The 11,889-nt window shown below is 34.0% G+C and overlaps 1 protein-coding gene across 2 annotated transcripts in view; it reads left to right on the forward strand.

Annotated features, from left to right (window-relative positions):
• LOC129799490 (homeobox protein Hmx-like) overlaps positions 1–11,616 on the forward strand; it is a 35,668-nt gene extending 24,052 nt beyond the window's left edge. The window contains exons 2-4 of one of the 2 annotated variants that reach the window (XM_055843431.1): positions 6,051–6,157; positions 9,346–9,649; positions 9,802–11,616. In XM_055843431.1, coding sequence (XP_055699406.1) covers positions 6,051–6,157; positions 9,346–9,649; positions 9,802–10,114 — 724 coding nt within the window. In that variant the 3' untranslated portion in view covers positions 10,115–11,616. Of the gene's footprint in view, positions 1–6,050; positions 6,158–9,345; positions 9,650–9,801 lie in introns of those variants that run through there. The other variant, XM_055843428.1, reaches the window with a different exon arrangement.
• The last annotated feature ends 273 nt before the right edge of the window (positions 11,617–11,889 follow it).

An 11,889-nucleotide genomic window follows, 5' to 3' on the forward strand; every position in this document is an offset into this window, starting at 1 on the left:
TATTTACCTTTGCAGACAACCGCTCGCTGATATCTTTCTCGGTTTCTTTTCCAGAAGTGTTTTTTTTTGGAAAAATTGACGATCGAATTGTGTTGTGCAGTTTATTTTTAGAATAATTAAAATACCGGTAAAACATTACTTGACGTATAGAAAAAAAACACGTATAAAATTTTATCGTTATTATGTACTATATTATATACAATTCATCTTAAAAGGTTTTGGTATTTTTTTTCTTCAAAGTCAAATTACATTTTAGTTGCTTACTTTATAAAAAAAAATAATAGTTTCTGTTGTATTTTCTTCACCCTAAATTATTAACCTATGATTGTTTTGTTGAGGATAGTTTTACAAACATATTTTTTTGCTACTTGACTCATGCTCGTATTAGATTTCAATCCTTGAAGTGGATGAGCATGTTGCTAAGGAGTAATAGTAGGGAATCATTCATGTGGAAGTATTTCAAATTATTTCACATTGAAGTTTTTCCTTCTACACTACACCCTTCTGTTGGTAGATGGTTGCCCAGGAGGTCCTACAGTTATTGTATTGAATATCGTGAAGTGTAATTGCAAAACAAATTATAATGTGTGGTATTCTATAGAGAACAGAAGGGAGATAACCGCTAAAAATCACAGAGAGAAATTTGGGCCATGCTATAAATTTAATTGCGACATAATTTGTAAACTAATCCAGCAACATGTTATTGACTGACACATGCTCATCTTTTGGAAGTAATCACTGTGTGTTAAACTTGGGGGATTTCCTAATCATCAGCTTTGGCTGGGTGTTTGAAATTCTATACCAAAATGCATGGGTGGAAAGTGGAGGTGGTCTTATACTTTGCTATAATGGCAAAAACAACTATCTTTATCGTTCAATTCTGCACCAAGACTACATATATCGATCAATGAATGACCTGTAGGGGATTATTTTCTCATTAATATTTTATTTGAACCATATAAGCACAAAAGTAGGAATAATTGATTGAGGCAAAAGTTGTATAGACTTATCGCGGAAATGAGATGGAAAAGAATTGGTCTAAGCCATATATAGGGGATTCTCTAGAGAAGATGGGATTATCGATTGGGATTTTCATTTTTGATTCTTTGTCCCAAATGCCGACCAACATCCCAACATGAAACACCAACAGTGATTATGGTGTTTTGAATTCATCCGCACAACTTTTCCATCCTTCCTTGTACCATCCTCATTGTTAGGACACAAAACGTACTCCTCACAGCAGGAGAAGATGAATCCATTAAATAAGCGAAAGCATGAAATCTGATTCGTATTGCCTTTTATAGTCTATACTCTTTACTTCTTCAGTGTCTCAATTCATTCCCCATTTTCTACTTTCATTCATCTTTGCACACAGTGTTTAATCCAAAATTATCCCTATTCTATTTATCCTTTTTTCTACATTTACGGTATGAGTGAAAAATCAAGCAAAAGACATATAAAAACGTTAAGTATAGAGACTATAAAAGGAAGAAAAAAAAAGAGATAAAATGCCAAAGTATAATGTACAGAATAGAAATCCTTTATACTATGAGATAACATACAATTCTAAAAAAAAAGAGGGTTCTACACAACTAATTTTGGTGATTGCAGTCAAAATGCGTGTTTGAGAGCCTCTCTCTTCTGTCGTGGTACCAAATTACTCTGACAGGATTCAATTTACACGCAAAATTCACTCAAAGAGATGCTAATCTCTGATGATTTTGCCCGGATTTTTCACATCAATCATCTCTATTAGGCGATTGAGGCGTTTTTATGTCTTCCGCAGTTTAATTATAGAATGATTAAAGAAATTGATGATCAAAAAGCGTTGGGAGAGTTTCCAAAGTCGAGTCTAATTACAAAAGAATTTAGAAGGGATGTTCTATAATTATTGATAGGAGGTGACACCTTTTAACATGAATTTCGACTAGGTGTAAATCACTGTATTTTATTAATTAATGTCATAAAAAATAGATTAGAACAACAGTCTATAAACAAAAACAAAAAAAAAGCATGAAAAATTGAGGAACGAAAGAAGTGGCCGAAATTGGAAGCTGGCCGAAATTTGGTACAGTTCTTCTAAGCAAAAATTCTTTCGTTTTGGAGACAACTCTTTTTATCAAATATAAGGTAACTAGGGGTCACTAGGGGTCGTAGAGAGTAATTTTTAAAAATTCATCTTATTCGAGGAGAATGAGGAAGTCCGTATTGCAATTGGTAAGAGCATTTTGGCTCTTGGGCGGTATGACTCCTGGCTCGACAGTCTAATTTAATTTCTGAGTTCGAATCCCGTCCGGTGCAAATGATTGAAGGGACATTTTTCTCGAAACATTGTAAAATTGAGTGTAAGCTTAAACCGCAAGTCTGTCTAGAGCAGAGGCGTGCAAGAACCGTTGAAACCGAATAAACGTCAAATGAAACATGTGCGTCAGTGGACAAAACGCTACCAGAACAGAACAAACTTATTTTGACGTTTATTCGGTTTCAACGGTTCTTGCACACCTATGGTCTGTCTAGAGGGTCTAGAGCATATTACAAGAAAGTTTAGATTTAGATGTGTATCACATATAGAACACTTATATAAATAAGAGATTTAGTTTGTCGTTTAGATAAAATAAGATTAGATTAGATTTAAGTTTATTTCCTACTTTTCAGATCTGTAGATCTTTTCTTAAGACACCCTAAGTTCAAAATAAAAAATATCTAAAGTATTTAATGATTTTACGAGTTTGAACTAACTCAGTCAGTCCCATGTCCCGTGGAATCAAGTGCTGTAAAGCTCACTGGATGCCATTTAAACACCTTTAATTTTATACAAATTTCTAGTGGTCGAAAGGAGATTCAAATCCAAGGTACTTGTATCAGAGAGCAAGCACTCTACCATTCAACCCTTTGACTGCTCAAACTTATCTAGGATTAAAAATCTTTAAAATGAACTAAATTTTAGTGGACTGAAGCAATAGAAACGCAAATAGAACGCTCTTTAAAATCATTGAACACATTAAACGATTTTGAAAAATTTAAGAGATATTCAAATTCATAAACCAAATGTAATCCTGTAAGGGGATTCTGTAACAATATGACAATGTCATGTCTTATGTTTTTGCTGGCGCATATAGATAGGCTAATTTCCACCATCAGTCGAACAGGATGGCATGACGGATGATGTCTATCTCTCTGTTACGGCCTGGCCCACTATTTAAATTTAACCTTTGTAAATTCGTAAAGAGATTGGTATGTGAGAGATGACAATAAATGAAATGAATGAATGAATGAAATGTCATTTGACAAATTTTCATAATAAATTCGGAAGCAGAATAACATTAAAACCGAATGAGCGTAGAATATCCATTGGATTATATTAAGCTCTTTAGTCTAACATAAATCGGTTATTTGATTAGTTCTTATCCCATTTAAAAAAAAATGTAATTTGCCATAAGATATTGTCATACTGATACAGAATTCCTCTGATGTAATGCACGTAAATTTAAAAATAAAGAAGAATTTTATTGAAGCATCTTCAAGAGTTATATAAATCCTCATACATAGCTCAGAAGAGTATTTCAAATCTATAAACTTATATTAAAAAAAAATAGTTTTGAATTTTGAATCTCATTGTTAAGCGTGGGATAATAGGTAACCTCCAATCCAATTAATATCACTTTATATTAGCTCCTGAAGAAGCAAATTGGTATAAATTTCTCTTTTCTACTGAAAATAATAGTTTTGAAAATTAACCCCATTTGATGCTTTATAGCATAATGATGATTTTCATTACATATTCACATCAATGAATTATTTACCGTTTAGCTTCTGTTGAGCGGCAGGAGATAGTGCTGTGTTCTCCTGGGTGAACAAAGGAGCGAATTGTGAGCTCAATAATGGAAAGTTCAACAATAGCATTATATCACTCTCCATTGACTATTTGGCCCAGAAGAATTAAAACTACTCAACCGAAATTGATCTCCTTTTGAATTATTGTCCAATTTTTAATTAACATCAATGCAGCTTAGTAGAAATATTTTGCCTTCCTGAGAGGATTTAGACTTATCTACTGATTAAATATTAAACTAACTTCCATTGCAAATATGCTTTCAATTTTGGATATATTTATGCAAATTACAAGGAAAAGTTTATTATAGTTGTTAGTTTTTGTAAACTATTTTATATTTTATAAAGAATCTCATTTCGAAGATGGTGCTATTAAGTTGATAAAAGAGTATGAGGTATATTTAATACTTTATTAGACGGATATTGAAAAGTTTTCTTCATGTTTTAACGGAGTATATTCACTTTGGTATACTCATAAAATTAATCATTTATCTCTTGGAGGGTAACTTGGCAGTTATTTAAAGATTTATACACATTTCACAACTTTCTTGAGAGGAGTTATTCAAAAGGGTTCTATCTCTCTGCATTTCCTTCTAGCACACAAGGTACAAAATTTCCTTTTTGGAGAAGATTTCCTACTCAGAAGGAATACTCAGCAATGGATAAAATATAACATTTCCCCATTAAAAGTTTCTTCTCCTTCTATTCCGGATTCCGGATATCAAATTGTGTGGTGATGGAAAAATATGAGGAAAATTGGATGTATCTTAGAAAGATAAACTGTACTGCTACTTATTTAATAAATATTAGATTTCATAGGGAAGTTTTATTATTTTATAGTAGCTTTTTATTGCTGGAAGGAAATAAAAGCAATATAGGGGAAACTGGGGCACCCCCAAACACGGGGTACCACTAAACACTGCGACTTTTTAATCAGATATTTGACTTCAGAGGACAGGACTTACAGAAATTTATAGTCATTATAGGGATGCTTGTCCACTGAAGATATGGTCGACATAGTCCAAGTAGTTTAGAAATAAAAATTAGTGTTTGGTGCTACCCCGTGTTTGGTGATGCTCCAGTTTCCCCTATATACACATGTATATTATATTTCCACACTGTTTCTTTTTGGAGAAATTAACATTCTTAACGTGTTAGTGAGCCATTCATTTTTATATTTTATTAAAATTTAACAAATATGACGTTAAAAAATGCAACATATCTGTCAGATTGCCTTTTATGATTTCTAATAAGACTAAAAATTGAGCAAATAGAAACTATGAATCTTGGGATACCTTCAAAAGTCAACCCAGGAAGAATTAATCTCTATTTTCTTCTGAACCAATATATTTAGAAGTAAAACAAGGGGAAAGCTTTCAGGTTTCACACAAACTTTGGCTTTGAATACTTCATGCTTTTCCCATTATTCCTTTAATGAGTCTGACCTATCTATGGGCAATGCTAGTCTTAAATCACACATTTTCTGAAAAAGTAAGTCAGATTAATTAAAAAAAAAGTGGAAAAAATATCAAGTATTAGAAGCCAGAGTTTGTGCGACGCCTGAAAGCCTTCCCCTACTAAAGTTATCCTTTTATTTGCAATTCAAAATGTAAAATTCTCTGGCAAACGTATGACGATTGAGAGAAGTTTGGACTTACTTAAAGACTCTTTAAATTCTAGATAATTATGAAACGCTTTCAAAAATTTTCAACTGGTTATAAATGGGTAATAAGAAATCGAATTCCATTCTAAATTTATTGCTTCTACTTACTTACATTAGAATTAAATTTATAAAAAAGGTGCGATTAGTGATATATGTAAGAATTACATTGATTCACATTTAGTCTTGTGAAAATCGTGAGATTTTCTAAATTATAATTTATACTTATTTCATTTTGGTTATGTTAGAGGATGAGGACGAGCTATCAATTCCAACCAAATTGGAACATATCTCAATTCAAAGGACATTTTTTGCCCCAATGGAAATCAGAAATACCTGGAAGTATTCTGCATAAAAAAAACGATGGAAGGTATAAAAATGTTCGTCATTCAATATTATGGCAAAAAATGGACAATTCTGTAAAACATAATTTTTATTCTTGTTCTCAGTCACCACGCAATGAATTGGTCAATCATTGTCGCCTCAAGTCATGTGAATTGCGTGCAAAATTGTCCCTTGTGCAAAAAACTCATACACTCTCCCTGTTCTCTCGTTTCAGGTTAGGTTTCATATCACAATGGGGCGCTCTGGCGGGAAGATATGCCGCTCTGTGTCCCCCCGGATGGCCGTGGTCAGCACATCGGATATCGTTTCACAGTCCCAATGGTGAGTTTTACAAATTTACTCAAGCACTTGCTTAATTAAATGCCATAGAAGGTGGTTATAAACCGGGTATGGGTTATACGAAGTACTTCCCCAGGTGCTACAAGAACCAAATCCCCTTTTTAAAAATAACTACCACACAGTCGCTTTACTTAATCGCTCACCATTCAATTTACTTGGAGCTTCATCAGTAACTTTGTACCTTGTTCCTCCTAACTCCAATACAAACGCCTTGAGGTGATGAGTGCAAATGCTTTAGCTATACCACCAAGTAGCAAATCAATAGATGATGGCATTTGGAAGCCCTACATAGGTTTTTCAATATAATCAATAGTTGAAGCTCCAAAAGTTTCAAGTGTACAAAAAAATTGGGGCGACACGATGGAATTTTCTTGTTTCTAAACTGCTCTTTTAAGCCATTTATCGACAAGAACGTGTTAAATGCCCAATAAATTTTTGACCCCTTTAGCAATCAATTAACTCATAATTTTTTTTGCACAATATGCAATCAATACATGGGATTGAATAATGATTTTTATTTTACATTTATACATTTTTTTTGTTTTACGGTTGCATGAGGGACACTATTATTCGATAAATAAAAGCAACAGATGTAACTTTTGTAAATGGCTAATGCCAATTATTCAGGAATAAATTAATAAAATTAAAAATGACTTGTTATGAATATTTTTATTTTTAAATTCCATTTAAAGTGGATTTAAAGGATGTTATTGGAACTATTAATTAAGTAAAGTGGATATTTTTACCAATTACACCACGGACCCTCTTACGTGAAAATAAAATGGTCGCTTTTATTATTTTGGTCATACAGACATGATACTGCAGTGTATAGAGATTACCTTGATTCGACCTGATATGAAAATACCGTTGAATTGGTTGAATTATTCCTAATAATGACTTTTCAAGGTTAAATATTTAAGAGGCTATAGATAGCATATTTTTAAACCGAAGAGGTTAATGTTTAAGCTCCTTGGAAAGGTGTTGGAATTTCTGATGAGACTGAACCGATTCCAATCGGTTATGAACTGGAAACAAACCGATCATGAATTGATAATCAATTTTATTACTCTTAGACCATTTTTGGACGATACTTTGAGTGATTCATGAAACGCTTTAAATCGGTTGTGAACTCGTAAACGGTAAATAATGCAAAATTACTTTTGAGGTAGGGGAGACCGGGGAGGTTTGGGACAGGGGTAGTGTGGGACAAGGCGATTTTTTCATGAATTTTTGAAATAAATGGCATTTAACCACTAATCGTAAGCAATATTAAGATGTATCGTGACTAAACGAATGGATATCCTCAGTTTTATTATTTTAATTCTATGAACACCTTCTTAAAAATTGATAAAAATTGTATTTTTGATTTCTCAGTTTTGCTCTTTGTATTTTATACCAGCGCTATATAATCAAAACTTTTTTATCTCATTAGCTAGCAGTATAATCTGGGAACATATTTTTATAAAAGTTTCAGAGATTATATGCTCTTATTTTATACTTAAAGGTTTTAAATACCAAAACTACACGACGGGATGTTTGGGACACCTGAATGGGGATGAATGGGACGTTGGTTTTCGATAAGACTGTAGGTGGCTTGCAATTTTTTATTGTCAAAATGGAGAGTAATGCCCAGTTTCTACTGGTAATCTCCCTTTTGTGCAAATTTTACCAGTTGAGCAGTTGTCTACAGGGACATTTAAACCATCAATGGCTTGGGAATCAATAATTTATTCTCCAGAGGATATTCGACTTTTGCTCAATCCCTTCAGAAAATATTTTCTCGAAAATTTCTCGAGCAATATCCTCTACAATTCTCACAAGTTCTCCAGAAAATGCAAAACGAGAGCTTTTTCAGAGAAATAAGGAAAAAACAGGTACCATGCCGTTGTCGTAAAATCAAACCGGTATCCGTCAATGAGTTCAAAACTAAGATTTGCAAGAAAATTTACTCGCCTGAGGAATTTGATGATCATGATTGCAATATTTAGAATAAAAAAAGCAAGGAAATGTAGGTGGAAAATAAGAGGAAAATACTTTAAATAATTGATTGACAATAAATGACTCTATTGTACAAATAAAATTGATATTAATTTTTAAGTATGAAATAAAAGATTAAACATTGTTATTTTTATCACAAATATTTTTAAATAAGTATTTAAAATTAATTAACGTGCTGCAATAATGCAAATTATGCGAGAAAAAAAACGCGTCCCAAACATTCCCTTTTGCGTTCCATACTGCCCCAAATCGGGAAGATTTGGGACAAAGCGTCAAGTTAAATGTTTTATCTTCTCCAAGAAAACTCAGTTGTTTTCCAAGTTTTATCGAGTACTTTTTATAAAGTCAATATGTATAGGTATCCTATAGACCGCATGAAATTGTAATACACTATCGTGATTTTTTGGAATACTGTCTCAAAGTCAAAACATGAGAAAGTGTCCCAAACCTCCCCGGTTTCCTCTATAGCATCTAAAAGTTACGAGTTCAAGCATTTCATAAAACATACAATGCTTTGTCACTCCCTTTTTAGTAAAAAACAAAAAATATTTTCAATTGTCAAATATGAATTAGTTTTTGCCTTTTCGAGATTTTGGCGTTCGAGATTTTGGCTTTCGGAATTTTGGTTTTCACAACTTTTAGCGGATCATGTTTCAATTAACAAATAGGAAAATAAAAGACCAATTTCAAAGCTGTTCCAATTCAAAGGTGCCCCACTTCTCTCTATAGGGTAAAATTTAGAAAGACGGTCATTTAAGAAACAGCTTAATTTCATACGCATTTGCGTGCTGAAGCCACCTTTCATAGTCCGACTTTCTCAGTGTGTCCAACTATCAGCTCTGTCCGACTTTTAACAACTTTCCCAGGATTTTGAATTTTAATCTATATTTGGATAGTTTTAAATTTGTTTAAATTAAATACGAGAATACAATAAACCTTTAGTATTATGTACATATATTGTCCTATAAGATAGTATTCTATTTCAATTGATTTTAATTGACACTGATTTCCGTTACAAAATCCCTGCAGACAAAGTTATTGATATATCGGGTAATTGTCCGACGGCAAGAAGCAAGAATGTTTCCCCATCTACCCTAATGGAAACACGTTTTAGCTTTAATTGCAAAATAAACCATTGAAAGTGCTTTTTGCTAAAGGGGATAACATTGCAGATAGCTCCTCGACAAATACCACGGAGAATCCGTCACCGACGCTGAGTCCACAACCGCAACAGGAAAACAAATCGCCACCGGCTGGTATGTCCCATGCCACATATCCGGCGGGTGCGGGATCAGATGACGAGCACCAGGAGATAATTGAGGACGACGGCTCGGATACGCCGGATCGAACATTGGATAATGCATCACCACACCCAAATAATAATGGTCCAATTCAGGCGAAACGGAAAAAGAAAACTCGAACCGTTTTCTCCAGAGCGCAAGTGTTTCAACTAGAATCAACATTTGATATAAAAAGGTGTGTCTCTCCTCTTTTGTATAATATGGGAATTTCTTGTTTTTTTTTTTGTTTGAAAGGATCAGAATTGAGTGGGAGAAATGTGTGATTTTGATATATTTCCCTGGGTAATTGATTTTCCCCTAAAAATATCCATCTCTCATGCTGTATAGGTACCTGAGTTCATCGGAACGAGCTGGTTTGGCGGCATCACTGCGATTGACCGAGACTCAAGTGAAGATATGGTTTCAAAATCGACGGAACAAATGGAAGCGTCAATTGGCTGCTGAACTGGAGGCCGCCAACATGGCAAACATGGCACATGCGGCCCAGAGACTTGTTCGCGTCCCTGTTCTCTATCACGAGAATGCCGGCGCGCCTGGCACTGGATTCGCCCCGCCACCACCCCATTCCCACGCGGCTCCCCTTTACTACACAACGAGGAGTGGCACCTCGCCTCGACCGCCATTATCATCCCTCGTATAGACTACCACGAGCACATAGCCCGAGTGCCGTCGAACTGCAATTGTGACCCCCCTTTTCTGGGATCCGCCACAACGCATAATCAAAAGAGCTGGGAAAGGATATAAAAGGTAGGGGTTTATAGCAACGCGCTAAGAACTTTGCTCTGGGAGCCCCAGACTGTGAATGGATAAAAGACACCACTGAAGCTCACAAGAAAGATTGGCACTAAAAGCCACATAAATCGTATTTACTAACTCTATATCTAAATTTACTGACAAGTTGAGTTGTGATTGTGGTGTTGGATTTGATGGGGAAATGGCGGATTATGGGGAAGCATGCATAGAGATGCCAATGCTACTAACAATAAATCGCGCTGATAAAGGGCTGAGAGGGGAAAGGTTTTTATTACAACAAACATGCAAATTAATATGAAAATGATATATTGAGATGGAGAGGATATTGTAAACTCAGACACATTTACTTCAACAAGGAGCAGATAAGGTTTTATTGGAATCGATATTATTCAGTGAAGGAGGATTTGGGTGGAGATGAGTCTTCTCTAGAGATTCAAATTGATCAATATTTGTATTTCACAAACTATGAAATATTTTCTCTCGATTTTGCACAGGATACTCTAATTTTAGATCATTCTTAATTGATTAACTTCAGGTATCCTTATTTCTAATTGTCTTTTTCTCAGAAATAATAACTTGAACGCAACTTGTGGTGGCATTACAAATGTGCCAGAATCAACGAAGTAACATAATATTGCAAATAAAAAAAAAAAACGCTGAATAACAATATTTCTTTTAGATTTCTTTTAAATTAAAATATAGTTTCTGTATTTTAAACCTTGTAATTAAATACAGTAATAATTTTATAAGGCATTACGTGGGTCACGCAGCCTAAAAACGAACAGCATTAGGTGAGGTTCTTAACAATCTCAACTAGTATAGTCTTATCAAAATTTCATGTCCTCCGATCGGGTCCAAACTTTGCCAAAATGTGTTTAGCCACTTCCACACGAATATATGGGTGGCTAAGTTACGTTCCCGGCCGGCCGGCAGGCCGCTTTTTGGAGCTTAATAGCTCCCGAACTAAGAATTTTGATCTAAGGCTGTCTTCAGACTAGAGGTTTAGCCCAGTTCCAGAAGGTCTCCAAATCTTAAAAACAACCAATTAGTTTGGTTCTTTAGAATCCAATAGATTATTTGGGTTTAATAATACAATTCTAAGTCAAAATTTTATGAAAAATCTTGATAGATAGGAAGTTAGAGAAGTTAAGCCATATGACTGAGCCTTAGGTCTGAAGCCCGTATAAGATGAATATATTCTGAGAAATCTTTTCCAGCGAAAAGTAAGTTTTTTCAAAAACTGTCTCCAAAAATCACGTCCCAATGGCAGAATTTTTAAGATTTTTCAATAAAAATTTCAGAAAATATAGTTTAAATGTTGTACTTTTATATGCCTAAGAACTTGAATTAAAATAAAAATTTATTACCTATGTTGGAAAAAAAAAGAAATAGTGAAAATATTCCAAAAAAATTTTCAGACTTTTTGACCCATGATGTAACCCTTTAATGACTCGGATGTTTTTCGCAAAAAATAACCTAATAATGTATCTTTACATGCACAGTAAAAAAAATTACAACCACTACGATTGGTAATTTTTGCACGAGCGCTATGGTTGTAAATTTTGTGTATTGGCAATGTTGTGTATTGGCAAGGTTGTGTATTTTCAATTTTATAAAATGGCTTCCTGGGGCCAATTCTGAAGTTTATTTGCTATGTAGTAA

The sequence above is a fragment of the Phlebotomus papatasi genome, chromosome 1 (genome assembly GCF_024763615.1).
Source record: "Phlebotomus papatasi isolate M1 chromosome 1, Ppap_2.1, whole genome shotgun sequence".
NCBI classification, from domain to species: Eukaryota; Metazoa; Arthropoda; class Insecta; order Diptera; family Psychodidae; genus Phlebotomus; species Phlebotomus papatasi.